Source organism: Typopeltis vanoorti, chromosome 1, assembly GCF_054136105.1.
Source record: "Typopeltis vanoorti isolate ZY-2024b chromosome 1, IOZ_Tvanoo_1.0, whole genome shotgun sequence".
Lineage (NCBI taxonomy): Eukaryota > Metazoa > Arthropoda > Arachnida > Uropygi > Thelyphonidae > Typopeltis > Typopeltis vanoorti.
The window spans coordinates 127,360,668-127,379,092 of NC_143549.1; the positions used below are offsets into that span (position 1 = coordinate 127,360,668).

The following is an 18,425-nucleotide window of genomic DNA, read 5'->3' on the forward strand; positions in this document are numbered from 1 at the left end:
TCAGTTTTATGTGCAATGCGGACATAAAATTTTTCCGCATAAGATTACAATTAAAATGGCTCAATTAAACCCAAAATGGAGATGACTCGTTAGATTTTAATATCGAATTTAAATAATCAAAGCCGAGTTACCGTAATCTATAATTTGAAAGTTTTGCAATTTGTTTTCCACCTCTTCAAACGATCAGGTTGAAACAAAAATCGAGTCGGTGTTGATAGATTCACTTACAGAATTAATAAAATCCGACCAAGCAGAATGGAGGATTATTATGCGCTGTTATCCCCTCCAATTCCCCCCCCCCACACACACACACACATACACACTAATGTGAGAAGACTCGAAAATGAAGAATAAACAGTAAAGGGTGTTTATGCATTTTGCATTCAAAAAAATAAGAAAAAGAAAGCAACACTTCAGGCGTCGCACATTAAATCGTACATTTAGTAAAGCACCGTTTACCTAAACAGGCACTTCGCTGTCTGCACGCACGAGCTCGGTACCGCTATCGATTATTTTATTATCCCTGTGGTCGTAACCTGTGAACATACACGGAGCGAGACCACAGTGTCCAGTGACCTTTATCCATCCCCCTCCTCTCTTGCACAACTACGTCGTCACTTCATTACGGTTTCATCGTAGCGACAGGCGGCCTTACCTCGTTCACGGAACCGCTCTCCTTCCCCTCTGAGCTCGCTTTCTCTCACTCGTCTAGTTTTGAGCTCAAACTTTCCGACTCGTCGCACTCCACCCCGCAAGGCGTGTTATCGTTCGCTGATCTTTAACCTCGTGGAATGCTATAATTGAAACTCGGAAACCCGTGAGTTTGCATCGTCTTGACATTTTCGGTCAGACTAGCGACAGACTGATGTCGTCGTTTAGCCAGTCAAAATACAGGCTGGTTCTGTCAACAGTCGGCCGTAACCATAAGTTCATTTTTGTTTACGAGAGAGAACCGATTATAACATCATGTTGATGTTAGTGACCACGTCACTAACGTCATCCATTCATCGTGCTGCTTTCGTTTTCCCTTCCTTAACTATCTCTGCTACTTCAGCGCCATGGTAGACGAAACTTTAATAGCATGATGGACGAACTGTGATGAGTTTTACGACCAATGGCGACTCATGGCTTGAAATCGTAGGGATGCTGCAACTTTCGAAACATACATACACACTGTAAGTACAGTGTATACGTGTTTGGATAAAATATCAAAATTATGGTAAAAATTAAAAAAAAAATTACGCATGAAAAAAGATTGTTTGTTATCGATAAAATTATACAGTTTGGTATAATTAAAAATTACTTAAAAATAAAATCCATTCCTTTAATTACAATTAAAGGAATGGATTTACAATTGTTGGACATTACAATTAAATCCTTTAATTGTAATGTCCAAATATTTAAAGAGACAGAGTAAACACGATAAGCACTACGAACACTCTACTACTGGAGCAAACTGCATATAAACAGTAGCAGTGGAACTGCGCGACGGACAGTGCCGCATTACGCTAATAGCTCGCATCTCACTATGACATGCATTTGTTTGCGCGCGTAGCAATATGACACTGTGGTAAACACAGTGCTGCAAGATGGATTTTTATAATTTTTTATACAAAATAAGAGAATTGTAAAGGATTGTTGATGATAAAATTAAATATTACAAGCAAATATAAATAAATTAATAACTATATTTATAGATAGAGAAAAATTGGGATGCTGCAGTTCCGCAGTGCCTATGTACGAGTCGCCCCTGTTTACGACCAACGTCTGCAAATGAGGAACGATTGCATATTAAACATGTAAATAAATAAATGAAGCTGTCACCTGAGTAGATCAATTTGGTCTTCAGTTCCATCGACAAATAGTGCGCTAGCATTCTTGTACAGTGACGTCATTCGTTATCTAATCCAATCGAAATTCACAGTTATTTTCATCCTATGCTTTATCGCTTTATTCATCTACATTATTCACATAACTTTGTATGATTTCGAATCCATTTGCGTTTTATTTTATGTTTATTTTTTATTTTAATCCCGCTCAGCCTAGAAACAGAAGAGGCCGCATTTCTCAGATATATCTTTTAGGAGGTAAAATTATTTTAATAGGCCGTAGTCATATTCATAGGATACATCATACGCTTGTTTTCCTAAATGCATGATTAGCACTTCGAGAAAGTTACAAAACAAAAGATTGCCTAGAGACGAGCATCGTACCGAATGTAGTTGCAGTAGTAGAGATCAGTAATTTAGAAATTTAGTCTTCATTTAATTACTTCTTACTTAGCTTTAAATAGATTCGTTCTCTTTAATATTAATATTTGCAGTTAAAGCCTCGTCTATTTCAGCTGTTAGGATTGTGATCGTTCTTTGAGTGGATGTGTAGTAAGCCAGAGTAGATTATAAATGATCTAAGTGATTATGGGAATGATTAAGTCAAATCGAGTTTAGAAGGTGCCTGATTAGCGATAATGATGTGATTATTGAGAACGTGCAAGCCAATAGCAAGTCTGATTCATTGGTGGCATGAAATTAAATAACTTTATATGCAATCAATTTAAATATATTTAAATAAATAAGATTTTCCTTTAATTTTTCTCTTTTTTTCTTATTTTACTCTTAAAATACTTTTATTTTTTAACTAAAGTGGAATAAACTTGCTTTTAATACTATTTGTTAAAAGCATTTTAGCAGAGGACACGTTGCAGAATTGACTTTTTACGTGATTTTAAAACTTCCACTGATTTTCGGTTCAACGTTATAGATTCGACGTTTTCTTTTGCTAATTCCTTCATTTGTCATTTAAGACAAATCTATTTTTCTTTATAGCATCATAAAGTCTGTATAGTATAATTGCAACAAATATTCATGGGGCTACTAGATGTTTATTAGAGATATGCGTGTTAGACATAATATAATGTTTTAAATAACAGCTTCCCACATGTAAGATAAAACTAATATAATTTATTATTTCTGTGTATTTCGCTTATATCATTAGCTTCATTCTGGGAGAAGGCAAAAGCATTGGCTACAATATTTAAATTATGAACACATGAACGAGTCATATAACATGCGTATAATATCACTTGTCTCGGTCGCAGCTGAAGAGTAGGAGGAATCATTTTCGGAGTTCAGAGAATTGGGCATATATGTATAATTAATTAATTAATTAAAAATTATAAATAGTTAACAGCAATAACTTCCCAAATCAGAAGTAAGGCCTGTGCCTTCAGGCTCCAAAAATCTTACACAACCTTAATATCTTTGGATTCTAATAACAGCAGAATGGCCAGTTTGTCCAAAGTAGCAAAGATGAGAAGAACAAGGTTTTTGATAAACACCAGGCAAGCATTGAGGTGATAATGTGTCTTTAATAGGTGATAAGAAAGATGACAACTTCCAGGCTGGTTTGAAAGTGGTATACAGATGATATCTGCTAAGGGCCCTTGTTATTTGTTTAGATGTTACTTTGCGAATCCTTTTAACATCAGATTGCAAATCCTTTATGCGAATCCTTTTAATATCAGATTGCAGTCTGGAAGAGGGATGATAATTATCAAATATTTTCTGCATCAAGGGTCTCTCTATACAGTAAGTGTACTGGATTCAAAGTGAATGCAACAGCAATCTTCACTTTTTTGGGTACTTTAATGCATCGTAACTCTGCTAGTGAGCCTCCGTAGCTCAGTCGTTATAGACGAAGCCCTTTGACCGGAAACACCTGGATTCGATTCCCATCCAAGACGTGAAGAACCTTTATCTGGTGTCTCTTTCGACTAAAGGTGAGTTAGTGGGTCTCATACTGAGGTAGGGGTTTTTCCAGCTTAAACCTCGGGTTTTTCGTCCCCCAGAACAGGTAAACTGTCCCTTGAACACTCATCTACAGACATAGGGACGCATAGGGCCAACCTTATCCTCGAGAAGGTTGTGTTTGCAAGAATAAGAAACCTTTATACGGTAAAAAGGTAGAAGAGGAGGATTAAGAAAGAATAAGAAAGAAACTCTGCTGGTAACTTTGAATTTGCAGTTTACAGGAAACCATCCTTTAGAGGCAGATATATCCACGCATCTTCACATCATCATCCTTCACAAAAAAAAGTAATCATCTAAAGCCTTGTCCACCGATCTCGCAAAATTTGTTTCATGAGTCTCTTCCACTAGAAGAATTAAATAAAGTAAATATTATTCTATTACTTAATGGATGCAGCGAGAAAAGAAAATATTTGATAATTATCATCCTTCTTCCAGACTGCAATCTGGTGTTTGGATCAGCGTATTCTACCTTAAAAGAACATCTGAACAAATAGGACCCTTCGCAGATATATTTTGTAGCCCGGAAGTTGTCATCTTTCTTACCGCATATCGAAGATACATTATCACCTCTACTTTGGTGTTCTTAACTTGATGTTCTTAAAATTTAAGAACATCAAGTTAAGAACTTGATGTTCTTAAACACAGAGTTCACAGAGATGCTATACTATAGTAAGTTCAAAACTGATCGTCTAATTTTTGAATCGTGTGAATCCCTATGCCACCGTCCTAATCTTAATCAGACAGACTGTATGCCTGTCTCTAAGTTTTGGGAAGTGAATACTGTTAATTGTGAACATTTTTAATGAATTAATTAATTATACATCTATACCAGTGGTTCTCAAACTGGGTGCCGCAAGTATGCCACAAGGGCGCCGCAAAATTTTGAATCGTTTATTTGAAAAAAGCAAAATATTCAATTTGCCACAAATAACTAAATCAAAAACAAAAAAATTATATATTTTGATTTTAATGGATGAAGCATGTATAAAAATTATAATTTTTTGCATCACTCATATTATATCCTGGGATTTCATTAGATCACCACGTGTCGTAGTAACTAGATATGTGACGGCACATAAATACTGGGGAAAATGAACTAATGAATGGTTAGTTGCCCTGCTATCTGTTTTAGTATTTCTCTGTTCAGTGTGACAAGTATTATACATGATCATTTCCCCTAAACAAAATCATGAGTCTTTTGTCATCGGTGAGAATAAACGAAGTACGATATTAAAGTCGTTAAATTCAGTGAGTAGAGGTTTCTCTTATTGTTATATATTCCAACTATAACGAGAGACATCGTATAAACAAATGTTTTTCCTTTTTACATCCGGAAAAAAAATTATTTACTTGAAATAAATTTTAAAATAAAATATTAAAGTTACATATGCCCTTCAAAATCATGAATAATTTTTTCCTTAAAAAAAGAAGAAGTGAAGATTCTGACGATCAAGAAAGGTCTACTTGTAGCAAAGCTAACGAACTAATTCGCACTAATAAATTATCAAAAACTGATACTTGCATTAATGAAGATTTGACTATTTTTATCGTTCAGAAACAAAAAAGCACTAATGAAACAACAGAAACAGAAAGAATAAGTTAATGTAAAAAGGGAACAATGAAAAAGAATGTAAAAACTCGTTTATATCAAGAGAGCTATCTAAAAATTGGATTTACGTGGTGTGGTGATAAATTAATTCCCAAACCTAAGTGTATTTTGTGTGGTTTGGTTCTATCAAATGAGGCTAGGGTTCCTAGCAAATTATTGCGACATTTCTCCACAAAACATGACAACTTGTCGAATAAAAATCCTGAATATTTCAAAGAGTTAATAAGATTACAAGAAAAACAAAGTAAAAGTTTTGTAAGAAAGTTCACAATTTCCGACCGAGTTCAAGAAGCGAGTTATTTAGTCGCTGAAATGATTGCGAAGGAAATTAAGCCTCATACTATCGGCGAAACCTTGATTCGTCCGGCCTGTTCAGCAATTGTGAGAACAATTTTTGGTACTGAAGCAGAAGAAGAAATAAAGAAGATTCCATTATCAAATGATACTATGAGTAGACATATTAATGATCTGTCAGTCGATATTGAAAAGTCAGTTATAACCAAAATAATCGAATCAAAATTTTTCAGTTTGCAGTTAGATGAGTCAAATGATATCGGTGGTAAAGCACACTTACTTGTTTTTACTCGATTCATTGAAGATTATAAAATTATCGAAGAATTTCTATGCTGCAAGGAATTCGAAAAAACTACGACGGGAAAAGATGTTTTTGATATAATGAACACATATTTTAATACAAATGGTCTATCTTGGAAAACTTGTGTGGGTATATGTACAGATGGTGCACCTTCTATGGTTGGAATTACAAAAGGGTCTGTTTCCTTTGCTAGAAAAGAAAATGAGAACATTATAACGATTCATTGCTTCATTCATCGTGAATCATTGATGGCAAAGACAATAAGCTTTGAATTAAAAAGTGTATTAGAAGAAATCATTCAGATGGTTAATTATATCAAGGCCAGACCATTAAAATCTAGAATATTTGCAGGACTATGTGAGGAGATGCAATCTCATTATAAGAATCTTCTTCATACCGAAGTAAGATGGCTTTCAAAAGGTCGTGTATTGGATCGTTTTTTTTTGAAATTAAAGAAGAAATATTAATGTTTTCCAAAATGAAGACAAACCAGAATTCTATAACTTATTACAAGATGATTTTTGGTGTTCCAAACTAGCCTATTTAACAAACATATTCGATCATCTGAACAAGCTGAACTCCAACATGCAAGGAAGAAATGAGAATATTTTGACATCTACAGATAAAATTAAAGCTTTTAAAGATAAAATAAAAATGTGGAAGATAAAATTAAGCACCGACAATATAGAAATGGTCCTTAACGTTGCCTCCAGAAAATGTAAGAACACTGATCTGCAAAAACATATTTACAGTCATTTAACATCGTTAGAAGAAAAAATTGACTATTATTTTCCAGACATTTCAGTCGATTTATACGATTGGATTCGAAATCCATTTGTAGAGTCAACATCAGCAATGAGTGAGTTAAGTCTTATAGAAGCCGAAGAATTAATTGATATAAGTAACGATCGTACGTTGAGATTGAAGCATTCAGAAATGTGTCTGAATTCATTTTGGATAACAACTATGAAGGAGTACCCCAAGATAGGATTCAAAGCACTTAACATCTTATTGCAATTTTCTACATCTTATTTGTGTGAACTGGGTTTTTCTGCACTCGTAAATATTAAAACAAAGAAGAGAGAAAGACTAAAGGCCCTTGAAAATGAGATGAGAATATGTCTCTTAAAAACAAGGCCTAATATCAAAGAAATATGCAAACAACACCAGGCACGTATTTCACATTAAGTTCATATTTTATTATCTGAACCTTTATAATAGCTTTTGTTTTGTATGTTTTGGGGTTGTTTGAAAATAAACCAATTTAGTTTACATAAAATCTGTTTTCTTTTAAACACACTTTCCTTCATATCCTTAGTATCTGCAATATCAATTTATTTATGGGTTATATATGCGAGTCTTTCAGAATCCATTAATCGGCACTTTACACTCTATAAAACGCAAATAACACTAGGGGTGCCGTGAAATTTATTTATTGATTTTAGTGTGCCGCCAGACAAAAAAGTTTGAGAACCACTGATCTATACCCACGTCTCTGAACTCTAATACAATCGCAACCAAGACACGTGATATTATACTCATGCTTTTTGACTCGTTCCAGAATATAAATGTTGTTACAGTTCGTCTACCTTCTCCATGAAAGAACGTCTTGACATATTGAGCGAAATAAATAGGAGTAATAAATTATATTTAGTTTTTTCTTACATCTGTGAAACGGTTATTTAAAAATATGATACTATTCATGTGGCTGCGTTTAATAATTAGAACCAAATTTCTGTTAAGTGTGGTCCAAGATTTATTATTCGGTATTTTGTAATACGAAGGGCGATAAAATATTTCTGGTCTTGCGTCTGCTAGATCGAACTGCTGCAGTTTAATTCAACACTTTTCCATTTGATGGAAGCGGAACAGAATTTATTAGTTCATTAGTGGCTTATTTCAGAACTTCGATATTGAAAAGTAATATTAAAAACTTCTTACATTGAATTTTGAAATATACGTTGCTTATTTTCTATCTTTAAAGGAATTAATTTACCATCGTATTTTTAAATTAATGCGTAACACTTACCATTTTTGTTTAAATGTAAGCATACTACGGTAGATTTCTTGTCTTTGCTATTAATTTATGCGAGATGTAATGTGTTTTTAAAGGATGGTTATGTGTGTTGTATCATTTGCATTTCTACTCCATCAGAAATGACAGACTTGAAAACAAGATGACGCTCTTGAATCATATTATGCTTCAAACGCTGTAGAATAGAATTCAGAAAGTTCGTTTTTCTGAAAATATGATGAAAATGACATTATTATCTTAGAGAGAAAAAAATGCAAACGGGAAATTTCTTTTCATCACACATCGTGTTATACGTAAAAACAAAACAATACAAAAAATAAAGAAAATAAAAATTTAAAAAATTAAAAATCTACCGCCGCTTCTTTTGGATGGAAATTTAGAACAGTTGTTAATATCAATTCAACTGGACCGCATTTTAATAGATTTTGATATTAAGATTTTTTTTTACCTATGTTTACGTTTTTTTTAATTAACTGTTTTTTAAGCATTTTATTCGAGCAACAACTGAGAACAGAAAAATACTGTACAATGAAGTATATTAGTTTAATATAATAAAGATAAATATCTCAACCAAAAATGAAAAATCAGTGAACCGAATACTTCTATTTATTAGAATTATATGTCAACATAAAATTTCGTTATGGTAGTAGGAAAGCGCAGTATTCTAACAAGAATACTTAAATTAGGGTAAGCATCGTAAACATGGAGAGAGAGAGAGAGAGAGAGAGAGAGAGAGAGAGAGAGAGAGAGAGAGAGAGAGGAAACCAAGATTTTATTATGTTTAATTCTCTTTTCAGATCACACCCGAGAAGGGGTGATCCAAACGAACGATCGCCTACGAATCGTGACAGGGAAGGTAAATGTTTCCTACAACACAGTCAAGTCTGCCTTAACCACGCTTCACGATAAATACGACACGTCCAAGGCTGAACGGAACATGTTTCGCAGGTACACCATACTGAAGGCCATGATTAAAGAAGTGATCCAATTAGACGCCCAATATTGGGTCCTCTTAGACGTCCCCAAACAGGATAAACAAGAGCAGGTGACCACCTACGTCCTCCGCGCATGCGCGGTACTCGAAAAGGCAAACGAAACTAAACCTGGAGAAACGGGCAAGACTCAATCAACACAAGCAGAGGAAGAAGCCAGAGAACGAGAAAGGAAGGCAAGAATTGAAGGTAAGTCTGAATTGAAGGTCCTTGTAGCTCGACACAGGTGCGTGCTAGAACCTTATGCAATCATGGCATCCAAACTTGTGATTATAGAAATAAATTGAAAAGCAAAAGGATGGTACTGCATTTATGACCTTTTGTTCGTCTCGTCTGGGGAATTTTTCGCTTCCTTTCGCTTCAAAGTGTGTTCTTCATAATCCGTAGATGTCAAATTGAGTCGTTTCCCAAAAGGAATGTCTTTTAATCCTTGTTAATTGCAAGTAATTCGTTTACTGCTTTTATAATACTAGTAAGTCAAAACGAGTATAGACTCAAAACAACGGCGGCGGCAGCGCTGTTTCTTTCATTCGCAATCATTTTAAAAGCCATAATCCTTCGTTGTTTCCTCAAGTTACATCCCATATTGCAAGATCGCCCACTTAATTAAAGGAAAGTCCACTCTGACTCACGCATTCCAGAGAAAACTTTCAATTCCCTACACTGTTTTAATCTCATTCGTTTTCCATTGAATTACAAGGTCGCTTTTAACACGATTCCGAAATGTGTGCAGACGTGATGCCTCACACTCTCCCTGCTCTTTGCCACACGAAATTACTTAAACAGAATGAATTAATATTGTCATCTAATTTCAGCTACTCCAACATATGTTGGCGGATGAAAAATGTATGAGGAAAGAAAGTTCCCACTTCCAGCTAACTCGCCTTTTATTTGAAAAGCCTTTATAAAGTTATTCGCATCCTAGATTGGATATAAATCCTGATCTTTCCAACCACAGACACGTTTTTTCAGCTGCGTCCATTTGTTTCAAAGGTGCCTCTAAGTAATGACTGTGAGAACGTGCTGCATGACGTAATATTCATGGTCGTTTGATTTAGTCGAGAGAGAGAGAGAGAGAGAGAGAGAGAGAGAAGCAATGTCTAGTGAAGTCATATTCTGTATCTTTTACTAAACCTGGACTCGATGAAATAGAGCTTTATTTTGGTGAAATAATTTGTGGCTCCTCTTCAGGAGAATAGCCTCCTTCAAATGGTGATGATTATGTTTTCGCACAGTTAAATAGTATGTTTGCTATCACCCCATTCCACGTTGTGGAATGTTGCAATGCCATACACTGAACTCCTTTCCTCCGAACATCTCCCCCTTCTCTTGGGCTCTAGAGTCAAACAGTATGTGTTATAATATTTCGAACGACCACCCAGCCTTTCCACCAAGCTATGTTATTCGCGGAATGTTTGGTCAAAGGACTATCTTTCAGAGAATGAAGCAAGGATTTTGCTTAATCCTCGTTCTATTCTTAAATGTCTTAAACATATCCCTAAATTCAAACCACTGAAGGATTCCACAATGCTAAATGTCATTACAAAGATATCAATTAGAAAACATTCACAATTCATCGTCACTCAACACTTTTCCTTACCCAGTCGAATCTTCATTACGACCATTAGTTCAAAGACTGTTGAAACGAAAGTTGAAACTCAGTGCTGCAGTTCTTCTGTACTCAATAACCAGCTAGTAACTAGACTTTGTAGAAATATAATTATCATCACCAAATATGGTATTAAGATCTCCACTGAAGATCAAATCTTTTCTTGGACTGTCTTACCTTCTTCAGTTCGATAGGGAAACCACATCTATAGCTTCCTCTATGTCTAAAAAAATGCATGTACTTTTACCCTCAAGATATTACTTCTCCCCTGCTTAACTTCTAATACCTGAATCCCAAATTCGCCCTACCTTAGAATATTGTTCTCACTTATGGAATAGTGCTAGCTTCTGGGATGATTCAAAATAAGGTCAAAATGGTTCCACTGAACTGGCTGCTATTCTTCCACTTTCCTTCAAGTCAATAAAACACGACCAACATCTGATTAATATCCGTTCCATGGTTTTGATTTCAAACACATTCTCATCCTCTCCTTTAATTCCATCTGCTTTAAACGTCTTCTTCCTGCAGCTTTCTGTAAAAACTGCACTTCAAGTTGGCCAAAAACATCTCAATAGGTTCCTGTTTATATGCTGCACAGATATGCTAAGGCTCTAGACTCTCGTGCGTGGGATTGACATGAAAAAATAACAAAGAACATCTTTAGAGCTCCGACCTCTTCAAAGTTACTTCTTGAAGTTACTGTTGGACAACGACCAGCGACCTCTACCTCCGGCAATCAAGATTTAAAATTCTACAGGAGATTTGTATTTCTCAGTGCACACGAGTGAATCTTCAAAATCTTCTTACTGACCCACTGATGTTAGTTGGTTTCTTGCGGTCTCTCATCAGGAAACTTCAATTACTCCAGGTGACAACACCACAAATCCAAGAAGTACCCGAATTCATACTTTTTTACAATACCAAATGTGTTTGAGAGATCCATTTTATATATAAACTTTAAATCGGAGCATTCTGGGACAACTGACATAACTAACATCGACAGTCTGAGATGAATAATTCACCTATTTAAAAAAAAGGAAAAGAAAGGAGGAATAAAAAATGAACGATAAATAATCCATGAATAATCACCGTTGATCTAACTGATATTCGTAATACGAAATGCTTCCTCCCCCAAATATACGTCACCCGTTAATATCCACCACCCATATTTTATCTTTTTTTCTCTTTTATTCTCTGATATCCTTTATTTCTTTTATTCATTTTAAATACATATTCATATACAAGCACACAGCAATGCTGACATGTAAAACTTTGGAATGGGGCAGCCATACTATTAGGTCGTCTGTTTACAAGATGAATCGTCTGTCTGTCAGTAATCTACAGGGTAGCCATAAATTAACTTTTCCTCTTTGGCAGTATCTGTAGCTAAACCTAATACACGGAATGAGACCACATTTTATATTGAGACTTTCAAAGGCATGGGGAGATAAATTCCGCGAAAAAAAGATTTAGTATCAAAAGTCGCCCAAAGGGGAAATTTTGGCGTTGGCGGAGCCGAAAGCAGTCAAATATTTGCAGTAAACGCGGGCAAAAAAGGATATGCAAATTTTACTATGCGTATGTGACAGCAGGGCCACCAATTCCACTTAAAAAGGAATTCAGAACGTTCAGGTAGTTATTCGAATGATTGACGAATTGTGCTCAATATGCGTCCTACCTTGCCTCAGCGTGCTTTACATGTTAAGTTGTATTACCTTAAACAGTGCAATGTCGTAGCTGCCCTTCTGGAATTTAAAAGGCTTCATAACCTGTGTACAGGTCCTATGTCAGCTGTAGCACTGAGAGCTATGATTAAGAAGTTTGAAGAAACTGGATCACTAGGAGTTAGACCTGGCAGAGGACGGAAAGCAGTGCAAGAAGAGACAGTAACAGACGTTGCTACTACAGTGTTCGACGACACAGGGACCAGTACTGGTCCAAGGGCTCGTGCCATAGCTCACAAACTTGATATGGCTTATGGTACAGTCTGGAAAATCTTACAGAAAATGCTTCACTTTTATTCGTATAAGTTCAGTCGTATGCAAGCATTATGTACCGCAGATTATGATAAGCGCATGACCTTCGCACTAGTGTTTCTTGCACGAATGGAGGTCGGCAATGCTGACTTTGGAGAATATTGTGGGATGATGAGGCTCATTTTAATCTGAATGGGTCGGTCAACACTCACAACTGCAGAATTTGGGCATCTCTGGACATCCCCAAGCGATCCAGCAAGTACCACTGCATTCTCCAAAAGTAACCGTGTGGTGTGGATTCCCAGCCGATTTCATAATAGGACCATACTCTTTTGAGCGTATTACCCCTACAGGTCCTGTAACCTGCTCCAATACTGGAGAGATTTATCGACGAATGCTGGAAAATTTTGTCATGCCTGCATTGCAGCAAAGACAATGTTTGGACTCCATAATTTTTATGCAGGATGGAGCACGGCCACACATTGTACGTTCAGTACAGCGCCTTTTACGCCAGCATTTCAGTAATGAGAGAATTATCAGTCAGTTCTTTCCAACGGCATGGCTGCCTCGATCCCCGGATATCACTCCATATGACTTGGCCGTGGGGGTTTGAAATCCGTTGTGTATGTTGGTGGCGTTCCCAACTTGCATGTCTTGAAAGAGAACATAAAACGGGCTGTTATGAACATCCAATCCGACTCCTTACGCTTAGCTGTAGAGCATGTCGCACACTGGATGCAATTTGTTGTACACAAGAAAGGTCAGCACATTGAAAGTCGTGTATGTGGCCCAGGGGACCCTGATTCTGATGAATAAAACATTATTTCCTGTGAGTTCAATCACTACATTAATTTCTGTGTCTCTCGCAAGTTTTTGTTTTAGTTTAATTATTATTATTCTAATTATCATTGTAACGCGCCACATATCCAGCTGTAATGAGTGACGCGGCTGTCGCTTACACCGTCGAAATGTTATTATTCCATTTTATCTGCCTTCAATGTAATTATCTGCTTGTTTTCGGCTCCCCAGCGCCAAAATTTCCCCTATCGGCGAATTTTGGCACTCAATCTTTTTTTCGCGGAAATCATCTCTTCATGCCTTCAAAAGTCTCAATATATAATTTGGTCTCATTCCGTTAATTGGTTTTAGATGCCTCCAAAGAGGGAAAGTTATTTTATGGCTATCCTGTACATCAATATTTTGCATCAATTCTGATATGATGCAGAACACTGTAGATATTGTAGAGTACTAACACTCGACATCAAAAATGAAAAGATAATGTGAAAAATAATTATATTTATTTACAGGTATAACGATTCATGCATTGATAACGAAGAAGTAGCAATATGATTGCTTATGGTAGCCTAGCCTAGCCTAGTCACTAATGAATGAATCGTTATATATATATATATTTAAATATTTTATGCTAGTTATTTAAATTTAACTAATTAATTAATAACAGTTAATTTTATGCAGCTATGATTTAATACTGCTTCTTTACGTTGTTTACATAACCCCCTGCGAATGGCGCCATGTACGGTCTGTAAGTGCGTAACTTTGATAAATTTTAACTTTTGATAACAGACTTGGGTATTTTTTATGTTGGTAAACGATAAAATAGACTAGTAAGTATCCACATATACGAGTATTTTATGCGTTCATAACAACCATAACTTTTTTTTTTCTTAATTTTTTCGATTATTTCTAGGCTACGCGGTTCGTCTGCGAGTTTTTTCAAATTATTGCAAATCTACAAAAACTTTTCCAATATATTTATTCAAAAAATTCCGTGCAGTTCAAATCCCCGTTCTTCAAGGGTCAATTGTATATTAATAACTGAAAGGTGTCATTGTATATCACATATCTATTTTAATTATATTAAAACTTGCTTTAAGATTGTAAATTTTATATTATATTATATTATATTATATTATATATGTAATCTAGTGAGCCAACGCCATTTCACAAGGTACTGAATTTCGTTTTACTGACAGCGTAAAGGTCTTCAACCTCCTTTGCCGTTGAAGAGTTGTCCTTGTATACAATTATTCAGCGTAATGTGTATTGGAGAAATTCCTAGAAGGGTGACTCAAACTCTTATTGCCTGATTTCGAAATATTCATAATTATTCAGCTTTAAGTAAAACGCTCACGTGCACAAGCTTGCATACATTCATCAAAGCAAGGAGGAACCCACACAAATATGCCAATTTCAAAGTTTTCTGTGCTTTCAATTAAAAATAAGTCTCAAACGACTTGGCTTAATGAGCTTTTATTAGCAAATATTACTGAGAGTAGTGAAGGCATCACAGATGAAAAAATTATTATTATTGTTTTTTTTTTTTTTTTTAAATTTCAACAGCAATCAGTCAAAATTTAAAGGTTAACCCAACTGGCGAGAAGGCTTATCAAGTAAACAAACTAAAGTTTTAGATAAGAAACTTTAGTCACTGGAAATTACGTTCTTAAATTATTAATATTTTTCTAGAAGATTTATTGAGAAAATTGCTCTCTGAAATTCAAATACCCCACATTAAAATTTAAATGACGGAGAGGAGGAAATAATCGTCATCGTTTGAAAGTTATGTTTTGATTCCTAGTAGGAAAAACAATTCCGTATAAACAGGGGAAAAAAGCTTACAAAGACAAGTTATTATAGATTAATTTCTTCAGCTGCTTGAAGGAACTTTATTTCTTCAGAAAAAAAAAAGGTAAAAGAAAAAAGAAGAAACGAAGAAAAAAAGAAGAGAATGAAAATAGAATTAAAAACAAAAATCGTAAATCAAAAATCGATACTGTTTTTGAATTATAATTTTTAATAAGTCACAAAACTTTAAATCAATTTTTGATTCAACCAAAAGTTGTACAGCGAAGTAGGAAACATAGAAGTACGAAGAAATGTCGTCTATAGTAAATGTCTTTGACGGTTTCACCTAAAATAAATTTACGTTTCATTGTATGAAGATCAAGAGAAGAACATCAATTTTATTCATTTTGCAATCCATTTAGTAATGATCGTTTTTATAAATATTTTCTTAAATGCATTTTCATGTTTTTACGAGTAATGTCATTGATGTATGATATTTGGTTTCTGAGGAGCTAATTTCTTGATTCAGAAATGCGGCCCTGGCAAATCCTGATGTATTTCTGCAGTGAGAGATCCTGCTAGTCATTGAAAATTATAGGATTAAGTGAATTAGCAACATGTTTATATTTAAACACGTATGGATGAACCACACATATTTTCCTCAAGTAGGATTCAGACGATAATATTCAAGAGAGAGAGGGAAGACATATCTGGAGATATAAATGTTATTCAGACAAACTTTAATTTTATTTTATTTTCTCCTTTTAAACCTCCTCTCTTTCCATCTCAGCATCCATCAGTGAATCCTTACTGCTTTTTTCTTGCAGGTGCCACAACACAACACATTGAGGAGGAAAACACACAGCTCATCAATGACCTCTACCGGTTGCTGAAGAAGTACGCAAATCTCCGGAACATTATCCACGAGTTGCACATATCGTACAGGGACGCCAGGATGTATCCCATATTCCCACGTTACACCATGCTGAAGGAGATGATCAAAGATGTTCTCAGAGATCCTAATTACATGGAGGTGTGCCACGAAGACACCGGATAGACCAGGATGGCGTTAGACTTTTATCTGACAACCAGCCGTTGGTCGGATGATTCCTTGTGTTCTCACTCCACAGGAGACTTCGGTCATTCACGGCATGCACAGCCGGGATCTGCCACCGGTGCTAAAATAAATAATAAACGCTGTTGGGGGGCGCTGCTGTTGCTACTATTACTATTACTACTGCTGCTGTCAATGCTCATTGTCTGTAACGATGTGCTCTAATGGGATCCCTTCCTGCTAGAGTCGCTGTGGTGTTTGTTATTTAAGCTTTATCAAGAAAAAAAAAGAGGTGACGTCACTTTACCGCTTCCGGTGCCAGTTTTAGCAAATGACTTTAACCTCATTCTTCCAGACTTTTTGCAGCGACCATAAGCAAGAGTCTGTTTGTTTTTAAAGTTAATGGCTAAGAATTTTATCCGTGTCCATTTGTTGTTGATGGTGGGGATGTAAATGTTGTGGAGATGATATGTAGTATGTAGGGTGGTCGCCTAGCAACAGAACCGCCATTTCTATAAGTGGGACATCACATCCCATGACTGTGTTAAGATGTTATAGGCGATAGGCTTTATACAGTTATTTACTGAAGTGGTGTAACTCTCTCTCTCTCTCTCTTTCTCTGTCTATCTTTCTCTCTTTTATAAATGTCTTTCCTTGGGGATCAGACCATCAAATGTTTGATATACGTGTGCGTTAAAGGAGTTTTGGTCGAATCATTTTTCCACTTTTACATTTCGAATAGTAACAAGCTAATTACTCGTATATTAACCAGGGTGAATATTTCCAATGGAAATGTTTTATCGATCCTAGCGTCTGTTTTCAAGAACGGTAATGTATCGCTGGTTCTATGGCTTAACAGAAGTCAACGAAATGTTTAAGGAAATCAAAGCGTGCGTAACCAAATCACTATCTTTTCTTTAAGGAGATTTCAGAATTTTATCATACAGATCACTCTCTCTCTCTCTCTCTCTCTCTCTCTCTCTCTCTCTCTCTCTCTCTCTCTCTCTCTCTCTCTCCCTCCTCATAGCATAGCTTAGTATATTTCGATTACATTAGCAGAAACGGAATTAAAAAAAAAGAAAATTAAAAGAATATCGGAATTTATTAGGAACATGTTCAGAGATTTTGGCACTCATTTGCTGATACTCAGGGACATTAATGGCTGGGAACCCCTTTTAAAACATAAACATATGACAACAAAAAAAAAACGAATAAAAAACCTATAAAAGCTTTCTAGTCGAATGATTCCTTGGACCACAGTGTCTGGTTTTGTTGTACATACAACAAAATGAGTACTCTTATTTGATATTAGATAGGGAGAAATCTGCACTGAGAAATTGCGTTGGCCTGATATAATGTTTATGCAGATCAATGGTAAAATACGCAGCTGGGAAGTGTACATAAGAAAGTCTGAGGCGAGTGAAGGGATTAAATTTTATCAGGTAGGAGAATTAGGCTCTCATTCTTATCCGAGTAACAAAATACTTTGCTGGAATGATCTTGGTATTTAACAATTCCACTCATTTCTTTTTACTACAAGTCAGTAATCTCTCATAGATTAGTGGTTTGTAACGAGCAGATCAGAGTGCACGAAATTATCACTGGCGGGTAATTAAATAGAGGACTTTTTCTACAGAATATGTGCGTGAGAGAAAAGGGTTTTAAAAAGAGGAAGTAAAAGGAGAAAACAGTTAATCCGGAGTTGAATTGTAAATTTGTGTGTGTGTGTGTGTGTGTGTGTGTGTGAAAGAGAGAGAGAGAGAGAGAGAGAGAGAGAGAAAGAGAGAGAGAGAGAGAAAGAATGATATTCAGAAAGATCAAACAAATAACCGAACTTTTCTACAATGCGGATTTCAAGGAGGATTTAGGGGAAACCACAACCAGTTCAGGAAAACATATTCCAATTTTTCTCTATAGATAATATTTGTCAGGGATTTCCAGTTGGTTTTCAGTTCTTTTAAATAACTGCCAAATGAAAACTGAAAACTTACATCACAAAGCAGATTTTAGATGAATAAATTATGTAGTCACTAGTTGTTTGGAAGAAGCAATTCTTTTCATTTATTATCGTTTTAACCACGGATCAAACGCACGCCAGCAAAATGAGAAATTCATGGCTTGCCTATAGCAGAATAATCTGAAATTAATTAATTTATTTAT

General features: G+C 35.5%; 1 protein-coding gene across 1 annotated transcript in view; it reads left to right on the forward strand.

The window, feature by feature from the left end:
• The window catches only part of LOC150110409 (uncharacterized), a 143,674-nt gene extending 126,326 nt beyond the window's left edge, over nucleotides 1-17,348 (forward strand). Inside the window, exons 3-4 of the mRNA XM_090393556.1 lie at nucleotides 8,846-9,229; nucleotides 16,039-17,348. Coding sequence (XP_090249682.1) covers nucleotides 8,846-9,229; nucleotides 16,039-16,268 — 614 coding nt within the window. The 3' untranslated portion in view covers nucleotides 16,269-17,348. The remainder of the gene's footprint in view (nucleotides 1-8,845; nucleotides 9,230-16,038) is intronic.
• The last annotated feature ends 1,077 nt before the right edge of the window (nucleotides 17,349-18,425 follow it).